Consider the following 18,619-nt stretch of genomic DNA (forward strand, 5'->3'; position numbering starts at 1 on the left):
GACTAATATATTTGCCTAAATAGCCACAGTTAGCAGTAACAACTTCAAATCAGTTGTCAATTTAAACAAATGAGAAAATAATATTAACAATACAGAAGAGAAGATTGATTCGCTAAATGTGAAATTAATGCCAGCATACGGTTAATTTAGTTTAGCATAGAGGCTGGTTTTTGTGTGGATGAAACAGATACAGCATGTTAGTAAGTGGGTTTTGGGGATTTGCTGGTGGGCAGATCTTGTTACCTTCAGACTTGCTGTTTCCACCTGGTCAGATTAACCATCTATGGAGCTTCAATTGACCCCCACTATACATGGTAATACTGAAATGATTATATGATCAATCATTAGTCAGCTGGTGGAAAATTAATTGGTATCAGTTTTAATAACTGAATGATTTTTCATCATCATTTGCAAAAATGCCCAAAATTCACTACCAGCTTCTCAGAAGCTGATATTTACTAATTTTCCTGTTCTCCATGATAGTAAATTAAGCATGTTTGGGTTTTTGACTGTTGGTCAGATGAAACAAGTATTCTGAATATGTTATCTTAGGCTTTAGGGAATCGTGATGGGCCTTTTTCTCTATTTTCTGACATTTAATACACTGTACAAGTTATCGATTATTAAAGAAAATAATTGTCAGACCTATTGATGATGAACATAGCTGTTGGTAGCAGTATTACAGTCCTCCCACACTCCCAGAATAATATTACCATGCCCTCAATTTTGTTTGTGCATTTTGATTTGAACTTTACAACAAATGAGCTCAACATAGACTCAAATAATTCAGGTCTTAAAATTAGATTTGGTATTGAAAAATATGGATTTTACATGAAAAAATCACCACAATTGCATCTGCTTCCGGTTTTAACAACAAAATTGTCATTGGAAATGCTGATTCGACCTACTTCACTCACTGCATAGGTTGTTGTGTTTTGAAAGTAATCAGATCACAATGAAGGATTTGATTCATCTTGTGAATAATTGATTCAAACCCAATGATGTAACCTGTAATCTGAACTGTTACTTTCTAAGAAGACCAGCCAACCCCACAGAACACAAACAAAGGAGAAGTCAGACTCGAGTCCAGTCCAGTGTGGTCTTTATCCCTCGCAGGAGAAAGAACACAAACCTTTTGGTTTATTAACAAGCTGGAGCTTCAGACTGAACTGTTGCAAACAGAATGCATACTAAAGTTTTACTATCAAAAACAGACATATACAGAAAACATCAGAGAGATGTCAAGGCATACATTCATCTTGTGCGAATGCACCTGGACACATTTAGAGGCCATGGAGCCTTTGAAAGAAGCAGGCAATGTACTAACTTAAGTCAACTCAAATATTTGAAAATGTGAGGAGCGCTTGGTGTAGCCTGTTGTCATATGTGAGGATATTTAAAGGCCAAATAGTTAGCAGAGCAGGAATGTTATGTAAGAGTTGCCAGTTCAAGTCCCAGAGCTGTGAGTGGGGAAATTTACACACAGCGAGAGAACAAGAAATTGTTTCTTCTAACAACTAATTAGCGTTCTTGAACACAGCACAGAGCACAAGCTGTTCCAGATGTGAATAGATATATGTAAGTGTGAGGGTGATGCTCATTGTTTCTGCAGTCATTCCCACAAACCGGTGCTGTGAATCAGAGTTAGTTAAATAACTTAAACAGAAGCTTCAAAAGATCGTACACTTTGTTCCCAAGAAGGTGTTCAATTTACCAGGGAGGATAATTCAAGCACTCCTTCAAAGAGTTCAAATATTTGGGATGAGTGTTGAATATATCACACAGAAACCACTGGTTTTACAGCTTTGCAGTTTTAGTTGAAAAGTCACATAATCTCTCATAAGTGTGAAATGTTGATTAATATGATGCATTTTTAAATGGGCACAAGTAAGAAAAAAAAACATTTTAGAGCACTGACGGGACACTGATGATATTAAATATTTGTTTAAACTCAAATTCCACTTTAAACACAGACAAAACAACAGTAACAGAGAAACAACAAAATTGGGAAGCATTATTTGTCTTTCTGTCTCTTTGTGGAAGTGCTGGAGCAGGATGCCAGAGGTAGTTACACTTCTTTAAAAGGTCAGTAGTTGAATCCTGAAAGGTCAAGATGTCAATGATCCTACTGTTTTTGCATAGCTGGATGACAAAAAATCAAAAAGATCCAACTTCTATATTTGTGTCATTATTGTTTGCAAAGGACTGTGCTTAACAAACTGGAAGCTTTGAAATCTTCAGCCTTTACCGAGCACAAACCTGCAGCTCACAGGAAGTGTTTGTGGGTAAGGATGATCACAGTTATGAGTTTGGAGTGCTACAGAATATCAAAATGATACCATCAAGCTTAAAAAGCAGCTTAAACCCATCCTGACCTTTAAGGATTCAATACTTCACACCAAGACAAATACCACTATATTCATATTCCAACTGGGTCATAGCTTATTACCTGTGCTGTTTCCTAAGTAACACCTTCTCTTCTGTAGTTGTATTTGTGTTAATCCAATATACGGAAACTCATTGGTGTCAAAAATATTCAACCTTCTCATATGTTGGAAAGAACAAAATGTGTAGCAATTAGAGTTGCTGTGATTTTTTTGATTAATAAACTCTCATCTCTGTCTGTTAAATATAAGGTTACAGCCAGCAGCCGATTAGCTTAGCTTAGCATAAAAACTGAAAACGTGAGAAAGCAGCTAGCCTGGCTCTGTAAGGAAAATCCACTCACCAACACCTAAACATCTCACTAGTTAATATGTCATATCTTATTTGTTTAATCCATATAAAAAACAAAGTGCAAAAACAATACATTTTGGTTTTACAAGGGGTCATGTACTGGACTAGTTCTTGCCGGGGTGCAGTGACTTCCTAAGCTAAGCTTACCGGCTGTGGCCTCATATTTACTGTACAGACAGATTGGTATCGATCTTCTTGTCTAACTCAGCAAAAAAACAAGCTAGTATATTTACGAAAATGTCAAACTATTCCATGAATAGTAAGGAGTAAGGATCTTTTGCTGGATTTTTTTTTGACTGACTGACTTTACAGGATTTCTACAACTGTATAACACAAATTCAAGTGCTAATAAAAAGGGGTTTTGGGTTACACTTTTAAGTTTGAGCGGTGGCTGTTAAAAGGTTTGTAGTTTCACCTTTCAAACAGAACAATGTATTCTATATGGTAAGATGGGAAGAAAATCAAAGTTACAGTGGATAACATGGATTCAAGCTGACAACAGCTGCTGCTACAGGACATTAAGATGGAGTATCACTTTAGTGGTATCTAGTGGGTAGAGTAGGATCTATTTCAAATGAACGTGACAAACAAATCTTGAATCACTATCTTAAGATGTTATTTAGGAAACCCCAGGTTGACTCACACTAAATTAGTAGCTACTGCAGTTTATACATCAACATGAAAATGGAAGAAGTCCAACTTAAGGCACTAGGACTGCTGTCACAGATGAACAATAATGCACACATATCAGTTTTGAGCCAAAATCCATGTTAGCGTCATGATTCAACTTTTTTGTTTCAACTCTTCCAGATTAAGTGAAAAGAAAAAGACTGGCTCCTCTGTCACTTTACTTACTGCTACAAATTGTAAAAAAAATTAGTTTAATAGTAAAGTTCCCTTTACCTTTACCTCTCCACATCTGTCTGGAGCAAGATTTGTCTCTGAATCTGAAATATCTTCTTGATATGCTTTTACACTGTTGTTGTGATTACATTTGACTGATGGCTTTTCCCTTTCCTGCCCAGTTTGAGCTAACTAATCATATCTTTTTAGTAGTTAACATTTCTAACATTAGCAAACACTACAGGATTAATTATTTTATACATAGTGGAGAGATAGTTAAAACTAGTTATTTTGGTTTCCCCCTGGCTTCCTCAAATCCTAACATTAACTTTCAGTGCTTTAAATGCCTCTTTAGACAAACATCTTCCAATGAATTCAACACTTGGGCTACTACATGATAAATTTATAAATGCATGCATACAGTACTTTGTACAGTATTGCTGTTTCATTCTGTCATATTGCGACCATCTGACTGTGGTGAAAAGTAGAAATAATGCATCAGTACAATATCAACAAATTATTGTGGGGAAAATATCAAAAGTAAAAAATTTTACTCTGGTTTTACACTCTCAGTTTCTCCATTTTCACAACATTAAATGGCTTTGGCCCTTCAAATACAAAATAATAAATGTAATGATTTGACATGACACTCCCTGTACCTTTACACATGAAATACGGAGAGACAAATACACCAGTGAGTGAAGAGAATTATAAAATACAAAGAACCCGATTGACACAGAAACATGTAAAATCAAACACACATATATAAAATAATTTGAAGGCAAAGCTCAACAATGTCTTGCAGAAGCCAGAGATTCGCTTTTGCCCAGTCACAAAAAACAGTCACAGACATCAGCAAGGCCTCAGATAGTCTGAAATTGTTCTTAAAAATATGTTTGTAGGTATTCTCAAATAGTATTGTTTTATTTCAATTTGTGCTTATTTCCTTTCTGTGAAAATTATGTTTTGAATGAACACATTTTCATCAAAAAGTGAAAAATGAACCCGGTATGCTGATAATTTAAGTATAAAATAGTTCCACATCATATTTTTCTGTGGATACATACAAGGCACTGGCCTTTACTAATAGCAATCAACTCTAATTGAAGGATATTTTAGCAGTTTCATCTGCCTGCTAGGAGATGCAACGTCCCTCCTTACACTTTGGGAATATCTTTAACATGTTAATTCAATCCACCAGAGGATTTAACTTTATTCTGTGGTTCTTAAGTTGTCGGACTTAAATATCCTGAGGCCTGTCTGCGTCGTTACTTTCCCTTACTTAAAGTGAAAGTGCAAAATAAGTCAGAATAAATACTGAAATAAATACACTTAGGAGATAATGGTATCAGAAATCCAGATATTGGCTGGAATGATGTGACTGCTTGCCACATTGTTGACAGGCTCGCTTTAAGCCTGTAAGCATTACAAATATCTCCAAATATGTTGAAGTCAACATAGCTCAGATTATGACGGGCCAATAAAAAATACTACACAGATTTGGGTCACCAGTGGACTAAAAATAGGTGTTCTGGGAGGGAATCTGCCCTCAACTTGAGTTTCCAGAGTTTGCCCTCCGCAGCATCCATGTGAGCTGTTGCTCCTTATCGATTGGCTAATTCTGACCAGGGTATCATTGCTGATGTTTGGGGGTCAAATATCAAATTAAAAAAAATATGCCTTTGGAAAGTGAGCAGCTCAGCATCTCTTTCTGTGAAATGTAAACAATGTCACTGCATGCATAAATAATGAAAACAATAAATAAAACAATTTTTAAAAAAATGAATGAATAAAACACAAGAACAAGAGCCTTAAAGCACAGCAATGTAAAAGGTTCAGTCCATTGTTATTCAGCTGCAGGATCACACGGAGACAGAAATGAAAGGAAGCATGAAGGAAGGTAGGAAGACAAAGTAGCTGTCAAAAATGATTACTGTTTAAGTTACGGTGAAGGTGGTAAAATAGTAAACACACATGTTCATCTGTAAAAGTCTACGCTCAGTAATGAGTAAACCATTTACTGGGATTTCAGTGAGTCAATGAGTAAACTTCTAATCAATATTATTATCAGTCACTCAATTGTAATGAGTGCAGTTACACAAAAAGTCATTAAAAGACATACAGTAAGTGGACAGTGATGGGTTGATGGCAGTTGCCATTTGCAGTAGATTAACTTGTTTCTAAAGTGAAAAATCTGCTTCGTCTTTGCTTTATAGATTCAGACAAGCAGCTCACTTGTTTTGGGGAGTTGTAAATTACTGTAGTTTTTGAGAATGCAGTCTCACCACTCAGGTCAGACTGCACAGTACTGTTTTGTTTTTGTTTTTTTTGGTGTGTCATTCCACACACGACATGTACTTGACATTACACGCAATGCAACAGGAAGAACAGAGAACTACAAAAATGGAGGCATGCCAGAGAGGCAACGGTGGAAAGATGAAGACATTTCAGCAGAACAACTTCTGCAGTCGAGGAGTTGTCGGACAAACAGCGTGTGCGCGTTAGCATAGCATAGTTACAATAACACCAGATGTTGCAAAGGAAGATGATGATCCTGTTAAAACACACATCTAGACTAATATAAATCGTATTGAGACAGTCCCTCCTGTTCAAAGGTAGCTGAAGGTGCTAGTTGAAGTAAGAGGGACATGTTGATCTGCATGGTGTCAAAAGACTATTGTTCATGGAAGTTATCTATTTATTCAGATCTATACTATCTTTGTTTTTTCAGTTCAAGTTCGTCGTTGATGTGTAGATGGACGGAGCTACAACAGGGAAGGTGCAACCACATCAACATCAGTTCTTTGTGCATCAAAAGGAAGAACAGCAGGTCAACTGCTGCCTGCAGGAGGGGAGGGTGCTGTGGGGCAGGTGGTTACTGCATTTTCAAGGTGGGTGAACGCTTGCTGAGAGCATGTCACCGGTGTCGGCTGTGGGCCATGAAGAGCAGCACTTTGCGGATCCCACTGAGGCGATCTTTCAGAGAGGTGATGGCCAGGAATGGTAGCTGAGCTCGGCCCTCTAATGGAAGAACGGCTAGTAACCACCAACACCATGACGGGCCGTTAGGACTGGCCTGGAGAAAGAAAGTGAAGGGAAGAGGGTTTAAAGACAAAATCAAGAGGAAACAACTTTTTTTCCAAGCTTGGGTCTTAGTATCACAGTTGTGACTATTTTGACTGTGGGTCATGCTACAGTAACTTTGCACTCACCACCTCCATTAAAGAGATTGAGGAACCTCTCTTCTCTTATTTGGAGAAGCTCTCCAAATAAACTTCAGTTTTATCATTTCTAACACAGCGAGTTTGGTTAACTTGCAGGATGTTCCAGAAGTAGATCCCTATGCACGTAACAACAATTTCCATATTTACTTTCGATTAAATTCAGAGAGAGAGAAGTTTCTAAATGATTTGTGTAAAACCGAAGTTTATTTGGAAAGATTTAGGAGGTTGTGTTGTTTTGCCTCAGTTGTGTTTCTTGAGTCTCTGTTACGGGGGTAGCAAAAGCAAAGTTACCATGAACCCCAGTCAGAATGGACACAATTAAGAGAACAAAACCCAGGATAAAAAATACCATAATTTTCCTTTAAAATGATGTATTCTTAATGTTCTGATGCATTTATACTGAAAAACACATGTAAAAAAAAAAAGCCATGTTTAAGTGGATATTGCATCACAACAGTAGATACACCAGTGAGTATTTACTAATATTTCAACTAATAAGATCATAATTTTCTTCTGAAAAATTTCCCATAACATAATGCAACCTACAGATAAATATTAGAGAGATTTTAAAGAAAAACATAATTATAAATTAAAGCAAAAAAAACAAACTGATTTTGTAAGTTCTGTGAGTGTGAGTGTGTGTGTGTGTGTGTGTACCTGAAGTACAGAGTCTTTCTCAGGCATGGGTCCAAAGTGTCCTTCAATACGTTCCTTCTGCTCTGCCTTCAGGGAGTTGACCCATACCAGGGCTTGGTCATACACTGCATCATGCAGGGACTGCAGCTCACGCTCCGCCACGCCCTCCACCTAAACACACACACATGTGAGCTATAATATCTTATCAACCGCAGTTCATTCAGCCAACCCTTGAACTAGCCGACCCTCCCTCTCTGGCTAAACTCTGCTTCTCCAAGCTGTCCATCTCCGCCTGTCCACCCACACACCTCCACCCCGTCATACCTTAATGTCCTCCAGGTACTCTATATCAGCTGTATTGTATCCATCCCTCTCGCTGTGCTGAATGACTTTAAACCTCCGTCTGCCAATGGTGTCCACGACTGAGCGGCCGTCAGAGAAGAACTTCACATCGCGAATCTCCAACAAGCACCCATAGTCTGCAAACCTAAAGACGGGAAGAGGAGGAGGAGGAGGAGGACACAAATATTATACTTCCTGGACACATACTCAATAACAATCACATGATTTATACAGAAGAAAGTGATGCACAAATACAAACCCTTTGAGGTTGTCTCCCAGACACATGCCGAAGCAGTTGGTTCCTGTCTCCATGCACCGGCGAATCATCAGTCTGTAGCAGGGCTCGAAGATATGGAGAGGACACGGCACAGTGGGGAAGGCCATGGTGCACACGAATATAGGCACATTCTTGTTAAGACTGAAGAGAAACAACAAGAAAGAAGAACATGTTGAATGTAAAGAGCAGAATGATCATAATACAAGGAGATATTGTTCCTGCCAAGACTTCATCCTCACAGCACAACTACTGAACTGTGTGACTTCTGAGAAATATGGAGGAACAAACATGACAAAAATAATGGCATGTATTACTTGTAGCCTGTATCACTGTTGGCACTGCAACAATTAGTCAATTTATCGATTAGTTGATTGTCAGAAAATTAATCTACAAATATTTTGATTATTGATTAATTCTTTGAGTCATTTTCAAGCAAAAATGCCATATACTAAATGATTAATCGACTAATTATTATTATTAAATTATCAGCAGATTAATTGTTAATGAAAATAATTGTATAGCCTGAATCAATTAAATGAAATTAAAATTATATGCAAAAAAGATTATTATCGTTTATTAATATTATAATTATGATATTAATATTTGGCCACTTATGGTTCTATATATGTCTGTGTGACTCCTGTGACGTTTTTTCCTACAACTGACCTACAGTTTGGGCCAAAGGCCAAAAAAACATTGGATACTGTGGAAGTGGATCAGTTTTGTTCCAGTTAAAGCAAAGTTATTTATTGCGTAAACTTGTTTGCTCCAGCCTGCAGGAAAGTGAAACTTGATACCCGACATGACGCAGTCTAATAGAGGTCAGTGTGTCAGTTAGACAGAAGTGTGCGTTATCGACTGTAGGTCAGTAGGTCAAACAGCAGAAGGGGATAATCACGTGTTTTATCAGTCACAAAGATACTTAAACACAAGCCATAATCTATGAGAAGATAAGGTTTGACAGCAGAAGATGAGGGAACAACAAACGAAACAGAGCGAAAAAAACCCAGTAAAACCCGAAAAAAAGATAGCGAAGAAGAGAGGCGGAGAGGAGAAACTTACTTGGAAAACTCAGCCATCTCGTCCTGGTGGATTTTCTGTCTTTCCATGAGCTCGGAGGGAAGATACTTAGATATCAGGTTCTCCATTAATACTGTCTTGCAGTACTGCCTCTGGACTAGGTACTACAAAGAGATAAGAGATATATATAAGGATACTTTGATAGTAAAGTAACAGAAGCATGAGCGTGCTGACTTTGACTCTTGCAGTTTTCAGTGATGGCCACATAAACCTGACATATATCTTCCCCTAATTAAAAACTGGTTATTATTCTTCCTAGATCACAGAATAGTAGGAGTATTACTGCACATACCTCAGACAGCTCTTCTTTACAGAGTGGACACTTTGGGTTGTGGTCCAGACATCTCTCCAGACACCGCAGACAGAAAGTGTGTCCGCACGGCATCGTCACTGGCTCATAGAACAGTCTGGGTGAGAAACACACAAACATTGCAAAACCAGCGACACAACAGTGCAAGATACACACGATCAATTACACAGAGGGCTTGTGATGTAAGATTTCACCATTTTCTTCATTGTTTGACACTGGTATTTTCAAATTTATATAAATTCATTATTTTATGTATGTCTGTATATTATGGGCTATATAACTATATACAGCAATTTACTTCACATTACATTATTACTTATTGATTTTTTTTCATTAAAATATACATATTTTTTACTTAAATCAGACGGGATAGTCTTTCTTTTAACTGGTTTGGGTGTTAGACAGTACAGAGTCAGGTTGAGTGATCGGTTTTAGCTCTACATTAAGCTGAAAAGCAAATCTCACCTCATACAAAGAGAACATTCCAGATCAGTCGGGTCCAAGAGGCCACCAGCGACACACCCCAATGAATCAGTCCCCTCTGCTGGCTCTACATGTGGAGAGATTATCAGAAACATGAGACACAGAATCAGCTTCAGTTTGAGTTTTCTCGTTATTTTCCTGATGAGGAACAAAGAAAAGCATTGTACTGACTAGTCCTGTGAATCATATCAGAGGTTTTGGTTTACAAAGAGACGGCCCTCATATATGTGGTTTGGAACTCTCAAAACAAATCTAGTTTAATCATTTCTATTCTAACTTATTGCATACAATCTGATAAAAATAAATGAAAGTGTAGTTAGTTTAAAAAGCCTCTTTTTAAGTGCAAAATTTGATGAACCTCACATATGTTGCAATAGAAGTGTGATAGGAGATAATAGCATGAACACTTTTTGTATCTTTAAAATCATTAAACCATGTATGTGTGTGTGTTTGTGTGTGTGTGTCACCCTCCAAAAGCTCACCAGACTTGAATCTCTTGTGATCGCCCCTCCTCTCCAGTCCTCCCTCGTCCGTCTCGTCCTCTGTGCTCCTTTGTTTTCGTTTGAGGAGGAAACAGTGGTCCAGCTTCCTGGCTTCTAGGCGTCCCTGACCTTTGACCTCACTGCTGTCTGGCCTCTCAGGCGCAGGAGGGGCAGACGCAAGACTGGACTCTGATGACCACTGGGCAGGACTGAGGGTCTGAGAGAAGGATAATAAAACCTCATGTTCCCTACATGTTATTCTGTTTTTAGACAGTGATGATAATAAGAAGTGAGACCATCTCTTACCTGGGAGGGAGCGATGATGCTGTTTTTGATGTGTGCTCTAGAAGACAGTATGTTGGAGTAGTCTGAGATGTGTTCAGGGACCTGATCTGTGACTGGGGCCAGGAGATCACTAAGGAGCTGAGAGAGGACAGAAAACAAGGATGTGATTACTTTCTGTAAATAGCAATAGAGATCTTTGACTTCATAAATATATTAAAAATATATATTAAACTAACTCCGGGTACCTTATGAGCCTCAGTCTTAGCCAGTCTACAGTCAGGCTCTATGGACAGACACACCAGGTACTCTCTCAGTGCCTCCTCAGTCCTGCCCAGTGACACCAGAGCCTGAGCCTTTCGAACATGACCCTGTTGGCATTCAGAAGACATATGACCTCATATACATCCAACATCCACGTGGGAACTATCGGTTTATTATAATGCCGAACAAATAAATCTGTCACTCTGCCTTACCTTCGACCAGAGAGGCATGAGTCTGCAGGCCATCTCAGCGTCTCTCAGAGCCTTTTCATAGTGTTTCAGACTAGAGTGGATCTGGGAGCGGTTGCTGAACAGTATGTGGTCCGTGGGTGCTGAGGAGAACAGGAGGGACGATTAAGAAGACAGTTTGTTAGTTAATTAGTGTTAGATTGGAATAGCCCTGCATTTTTTTTCATTATAAATTATTAATTTCAATGAATCGATGAATCAGAAAAAAGTTTTAAAAAATTTCTCACAATTTCCCAGACCAAAAGTCTAAAACCCAACAATATTGAATTCATACTGATATAAAACAGAGTAGAGCTGAAACAATTACTCAATTAGTCATTAGATAGACAATTTATTGGTAACTTGTTTGATAATCAATCATTTTTTAAGCAAAAAAGGCAAACACTCTGATTTCAGCTCTTCAAATGTGAAGATTTGCCACCTTCCTCTGTTTAATGTAATTGTCAACTGAACATCTTTTGATGATGTCCCCTTGTGCTCTGGCAAATTATACTAACATTTAAAAAAAACTAATTATCATAAATTAATTGATAAAATAGTCTGCAGATTATCTACAGCTCATTTCAGCCCATAAACAGAGAAAAGCAGCAAATTATCTAATTTGAGAAGCTGGAACCAGCAAATGTTTGGCATTTTTGCTTAGTATTAATAGATATTAATGTAATTAATAGTTGTTAATTAGTATTCTGTCGATTATTTGACCACCTGTTTCAAATTTATTTCCTTCAGCTTGAAACCTGCTCAGTTTACATGCTCAGTAGGATTCATGACCCCTAAACCACAGCAGCTGTTTCACAACCTACTGCAGACTGTTAAAAAAACATGGCGCCATTAATGTGAAAATAATACTGTTTTTCTTATGTCCTAAAAAGCTGAATTTATTGGTGATATAAGGTCTCGAGTTACATGAACGGAGAACTATTTAACATGCATCCGTTTCCACATTACAAAACGTGCTATGAAAAAAAAATGCAGCCTTATAAAACCATGCAGCACTATCAAGGTCACCCACATACCAGGTTTCATAACTATAAGAACTTATGCAAATGTCGCAGTTAGACATATGGGAATCAGAGGGAAACCTTTCTCTGGATTTTGTACAGACATAGGTAGTAAATCACTGAGAGAAATAAAAACAGAAGCAGCAGTAAAGAAGAGACGACAAGTGAAAAGAGATGGAAGAAATCTAAGCTGACCCGCAGGTTGCGGATGTAAATGTCTCGCACTATATTTATATAAATAAAACACAAGTGCCATTGTTTGACACACATACTACACAGCACAACTAAGCTGCCTTGTTACACACGCACATGCATACACACAAACACACTCACACACATAGACCTGTGCTAATTATAAGACTGACTTGCATTAACTCAATGGAGGCTTACCCCAATTTTATCCATAACAGCTACATGACCCAACAGAACCCTTATCCAACTATTGACCTAGATCCAACTCTTAAACTTAGTCTTAACCCCAAAACAAGTGGTCAACCCTGTTTTTCATTCTTGAGGCAAGTCCGCATGTCTGAGGCCAGAAACATATTTCCATAAAATGCTTCACTAAATGCAGAAACATTGACTGCATTGCCCTAAATAAACGCACAAAAGATTCTTTTAGTTCTTCTAGAGATCCAGACCACAAACTAATTTACACACATTCTTTAGTTAAGTAAGTGCTCCATATGGGATTTTGTGTCATTACTTAATAACCAAAAATGTATCTAAGGCTGCAACTAGCGATTATTTTCATTACTGGTCTTTCAAGTATTTTCTCGCTCATGAAAATGTCAACAAATAGTAAAAAATGTTGATCAGTGTTTCCCAAAGCCCAAGACGCAACTTAAAATGTCTCCTTTTGTCCACAACCCAAAGATATGCAGCTCACTAAAGAACCTTACTGCTAAAATTATTCACTTTACTGAAGAAACTTTAGCATCTTTTTCTTAAAAGTTACTCAAAATGGTCGATCAATCGACCAATCAATTGATCGACTAATCGTTACAGCTCTAAAGGTATCAATATAATACAAACAGTATCATTCTCCTCTCTACTTTGGCCAAAGATCAACATTTTTTTCTGCAGATCATTGTGCAATAGTTTGACACTAGCCCCTCCAAAACACGACTGTTATGATATTCTTTCATCATTTTTTATAAAAGACCTTTGCTGGACGTGTAACATTACTGTGAACAACATCCTGATACACACTCAGGCCTGGAAACAGCCCAGGACCATCCTGATCTATACTGACGGAGCACAACAACAGTCAAGTGTTGACCTCTGAGTGGCTCCACTGCAGCAGCTGGGAGATAGATGCTCTACTGAAGGACGCCTCATTGTAAAGTAATGTCGGTGTTGTTGATCAAGCCTTGAGCAATTCATTCAAAGTGGTGCTTCTATCAGCGGTCGAATGATCAGCCATTGAAACTATGGTCTGCTTCTTGGAAGATGAAACAGCTTTAAACTTATATAAGCAGCTTGTAAAATGGCTGAGCTGTAACCAGTATGACACAGTAAAGTCAAAGTGTCCCGGTCATAAAAGACTTCTGACTGTGTCAGAGGACATTCTCTATTTCAGTAGCAAACTAAATTATCAAAGTAGGGCCTTGTGTGATCCAGTGCCACACAGTTTGTTACACACACACACACACACGCCCAAAATTCACTTAAATTCACTTTACACTACTTTTTTTTCCCAAATAGAATTCAACCACTTTATCATCACTAACATACACTGCATTGATCATAAAAAGCAGTACAGAAATGTAAGTAAACTTTATTCCATACCACTGATGATCCTAATTAACAACTGCCTGAAAGCATAGTTTAACTATGCATATACTGGGGGTTATTTCACCCCTCATAATCCCTGTCTAGAGGTCACAGTTCACCTGTTTCAACACCACAGCACCTCTGCCTGCCTACATAAAACTGTTTTGAGCACTTGTGAGCCTAGTGGTGACCTGCAATAATACCCTTGACCCACATTTGCCTGAATCATTGTTTGACGTTATACAATAAGGGAGCTGAGGGAGGCGGGTTACGTGCTTACGCAATGTTTGGTCCACTGGCCCAGCCTACATAACCCTGTTATCCAACACATGCTGCTGAGACTCTCAGATGCCAGCAGAAAGGCATCTACTGCAGAATGCCGCAGCTGCCTCACACTTATGAAACAAGTCATATAAGTGCGTTGTTTTATTATGGCATCATGATAAGTCATCTGGTACCAACACTCTTATTACACTGAAGAGTAAGAAACAGAAAACACGAAGTTAAAGCAGCAGACATATGTAGGCTGGTCATGTAACAAACACACACAGCAGCTCCAGAAACCACTAAAGTTTCTCATAAAAACACCAGTAAGTTTAGTGTCCTACCTATCAGTATGGCTTGGTTGTATTTCTCCAGCGCAGCTTGCATCTTCTTCTCTGCGTAAAGCCCGTTGCCCTCTCGCCTCAGCCGGCCGGCCTGGTGTAGGGCCGGGAACCACTTGGCCAGCAGGTTGCTGAGGACCACATTGACCCTGTAACTCTGGCCGTCAGCCACCCTGGATGTGTCCCCGCACTCCTTACACACCACCGACCGCTCCTTCTCCTTCCTCTCCCTCTCCAGACACTTCTTACAGAAGCAGTGTCCGCACGGCAAAGTCACAGGCTCGAACAGGGAGCTCAGACAGATCCGGCACGAGAAATCTCCGTAGCCGCAACCTGTGGCACCCGTACCGGGGCATCCCGCTGCCGCCCCTGCCTCCTCACCCTTTCTGGGGATGCTGTGTTGACTCTCCCCCCCGTCTTGCCTCTTGATACTACCCGTCAGGTACTCTATGAGGTTGGCCAGGTGAGTAGGTCGCAGTCTGTCTATCTCCGAGGCTTGCCGGTACAGGTCGAAAGCGTCCGTGAATTTGCCCCCGAAGGCGAGCGCGTCAGCCCGTTTCACCATCAGCTCCTGCCGGCTCCCTGGATCTCCGAGACCCGCTAGCTGGCACTCGTAGATATCCGCAGCCAGGTCAAAGTTTTTCGACTGGAAAGCCTCCGCTGCGAGCTGCAGCATGCTCTCACTCTCTGTCCCCATGTCCAGCAGCTTGTGTGAAGTCTTTCCCCTCACCTGCAGTATGTGCTGCGTGTCTGCTGAACAGCACCTCTGCCATTCATGTTTGTGTCTGCCGGGAAGGACTGACCACACTGCACCTTCATGCTCCAGTCCAGGAAGCACCCATATTATTCTCAATGGAGCAGCCAAGGAAAAAAAAAAAACAGTTATGTAAAAGTTGTGTCATGTGATGCAGACCAGCTGTTCTGATTGGGCGAGCGTAGAAAAACTGTTACAAAACAATCTGCCATGTAACACTTGGAGTGTGGGGGGTGTGGGGGGTGTCTGACCTGCAAGCAAGACACCAGTAAACACTGGCGGGTCAGTGCGGGACCCCATGTGGTCCCGAGGTCACCACCAAACAATGACTTTTACTGGTGTTACCTTATTCACAGTAATAAATGTGTAATAAAGTCTTCTTACATCATGAGTTTCTACAGTTTATAGTCTGGTCTGCAGTATGTCTTATCTACAGATGGGATAGATCAGTTTCATTTATGAAACAACTTATATATTCCAAAAGAAAAACTTAAATAAGGTTTCTTTGGGTGCAGTTTATCAGTGATCTGTTTCATTTAGGATCCCTTATAATAAACACAATAAACAGCTGTTAGAACTATTCAGGCTATTTTTGAGGTATATTTTAGGGCAGTTAAAAAGGTCAATAGTGTGCACATCCAACCCCATCAAGGTTTTCATCAGGTAAAACATGTTAAGTCAGTCCCATGAGTTACAAAGTAGATTTACTAAGTGAATTTTCCATTTGTCCATCACAGACAGTTTTCAAGTGGTGAATGGTTTTTTTTTTGAGGGACGATATTTCTGGTGTAGAGTCACAGATTAAACTGTTGCTGGTTCAGTCATAAAACTGATCTGGGGCAACTGTTTGAAAGTTATATGACAGAATAATTAACTCATGGGTGCAGGTCTATGGAGGAACTCCCTTTCTGTGTCAGTTTATTTACTTACACAATAAAAATATATGATCTGCAAATAGTTGTGAAAAGATGCTATGAAAAACATTTGCAAGTTACTATTTATCAGGAAATGAAATCATTCCTTCTTTTATGGATCAAGTTGAATTTTTTATGCACTTAATTTTACAAAGCTTGTTGTTACGACACACAAGCAGCAGTTTGAGTGTTATGAGGCAGGTAAACCAGTTCAGCTCTTACACAAACTGAGCATTTAATCATTTGTGCCGACAGCAGAGGATGTCACCCCTCCGTCACTGCCCTTCAGATCATTTTCCAGGGTGTCAGACGAGACAAAGCCGGGCCAGATATATATATATATAACTTTATCAAACTGTGACACCGCATGTGTGTTTGATAACTGTGGCAGGCAACAGTCACTCACCCGAACTCTGAAGTTTAACCAGACATTGTTGTATAAATGTGTTTGCATAATGACAAAAAAAATCATCAAGACTATTGTTAAAGGGAGACTGTTATAACGATATTAATGTCACCTAGAGCTGCAACTAACTATTATTTTCATTATTTTCTTTTAGTATTATTTTTGTCATTTATTTTCCATTTTTATTAATGTTTTTATTGATAATTTATGTCTTCAGTTAGCTTTTTCTGTCCAGAACCTAAATATATTCAATTGACTGTTATATATGTCAAAGAAAAACAGCAAACACTCACATTTAAGAAGCTGGAACCAGAGAATGTTTGGTATTTTTATTTTGAAAAATGACTGAAACGATAAACTGATTATCAAAATAGTTGTAGATTAATTTTCTTCCAGTTGACTAATCAATTAATCGACTGGTTGTTGCAGTTCTAGTGTCATTACATGTTACTGTATGCATTTTAAAAGTGCATTAACTAAGTTCACAGTTGAAGCTAGAATTAGAAGTAGGTTGTGGTCAGAGTTTAATGACTGGCAAAGAGATTGTCCTCCAAATTTGCTCTGATAGATCACATGGTATTATTAGCATCACCTGAAGCCCGTGAATAGCATTTCCTGCTGGCTCACAATAAAACCTGTTTGCTACACGGGTGAGTGTGTGTGTGTGTGTGTGTGTGTGTGTGTGTAAGCGGGGATTATAGGCTGGTCAGTCGATCAGTGTCCATGTCAGTTGTAGTAGTGCTGGTAATATAGGTCGGCCAGTCTAGCCTGTGAACTCAATCCCACACACAGACACAATCGCTGCTTGACATGTACACCGCAGCAGACACAGACAGACTGACACATATGTACAGACTGACTGACATACAGTGTATGCAAATGAGGACACTAGAGGAGCATTATGCAAACAAACAGATTGACCACACATGTGGCCAGTCAGATACACACTCACACACACAATGAGATTGTCTAGCTTTACACCTTGAATATGCTTGTTTGTGTGTCTAAATAGGCCAGTAATGCAGTCTAGCCAGCTCTTCTAGTGCAGATTGTCTGGACATTGTATACTGGGTTGAGACCAGCAGTTATCCTCAATGTCACCTAACAGACTATTATACAAGGTGGTACTTAGCCGGAAAAAACAATGCTCTGGATATTCATGTGACCGATGCCAAGGCTGCACTTGTGCTTTGTTTTTTGTGTTGTGTTCTCATATTTTAAGTGCGTTCCTTCAAAAACACATAAACATACAGGAATGAAAAGTGTGAGAGAATCGAGGTAACGTGACAAAACTCTGAAATCAGATTTCACTATGTGTGCCTGACAACTTGTGTGAGCATGACAATTATATTTTCATCACTTCATGGCACAGATGAGTTTTTCTAAACTGATTTATGTTGGTCTCTGTTTGGAGAAGTAAGAGCAGGATCAGTTCTGTTAATGATCAATGTGAAGAACAGATGTTTGGTGTAAAATAAAGCCTTGTATCTGTATTGATATAACAATAGATAATAGCTTATGGAGGTTAAACAAATTTGATAAATGTTGAGCATTAAGGAGCAAATGTTGGCACTTATCACATCCCAGTTCAATTAAAAAAACAGCTTTTACTTATTAGAATATTATATTTTAATGTTAGAAGTCAGAATTTTATAACTAAGCCTCAATTTAATGTCAACACACAAATAGATGCTGTATTAAATTCAGTTTTTGTGAGCATCCTGTCTTTCCTAATTTTGGGGAACCAGAATATATTTAATATGTAACAGTTTTTAAAAGTTACCATAAGTTTAATCAATTGAGTTAATGAAGTTAAGTTAAAAATATATACAGTTTTTGTTAACAAAGTAAGTTATGTTTCAGTCTCTGTGAAAGCCTCTGAATCCTGCTTCTTTTGGTACAAGTGACTCATGGAGAACTATTGAACTTCTGTCTTTAAACCTGGATCTTGCTGGG

General features: G+C 38.8%; 1 protein-coding gene across 1 annotated transcript; it reads right to left on the reverse strand.

The window, feature by feature from the left end:
- Positions 1–1,080: 1,080 nt before the first annotated feature.
- Positions 1,081–15,555, reverse strand: LOC137189003 (LON peptidase N-terminal domain and RING finger protein 3-like). Its single transcript, XM_067598620.1, has 12 exons — positions 14,593–15,555; positions 11,172–11,290; positions 10,944–11,066; positions 10,720–10,836; positions 10,414–10,630; positions 9,914–9,998; positions 9,431–9,545; positions 9,121–9,242; positions 8,041–8,199; positions 7,764–7,926; positions 7,461–7,610; positions 1,081–6,655 (listed from the first exon to the last, which is right to left on the reverse strand). The coding sequence occupies exons 1-12, from the start codon at positions 15,284–15,286 to the stop codon at positions 6,497–6,499; spliced, it is 2,223 nt and encodes a 740-aa protein (XP_067454721.1). The 5' UTR covers positions 15,287–15,555; the 3' UTR covers positions 1,081–6,496.
- Positions 15,556–18,619: the final 3,064 nt, after the last annotated feature.

This window comes from Thunnus thynnus, chromosome 9, assembly GCF_963924715.1.
Source record: "Thunnus thynnus chromosome 9, fThuThy2.1, whole genome shotgun sequence".
In the NCBI taxonomy this organism is placed as follows: Eukaryota; Metazoa; Chordata; class Actinopteri; order Scombriformes; family Scombridae; genus Thunnus; species Thunnus thynnus.

Bases quoted from the DNA above. Each gene is read 5' to 3' on its own strand.
- LOC137189003 (XM_067598620.1), bottom strand. From the start codon at position 15,286: ATGGGGACAGAGAGTGAGAGCATGCTGCAGCTCGCAGCGGAGGCTTTC. The intron at 10,631-10,719 runs GTAAGAGATGGT...TCCTTCTCTCAG, and splicing joins GCATCATCGCTCCCTCCCAG to ACCCTCAGTCCTGCCCAGTG. The intron at 8,200-9,120 runs GTAAGTTTCTCC...GTTTCTCTTCAG, and splicing joins GAGATGGCTGAGTTTTCCAA to TCTTAACAAGAATGTGCCTA.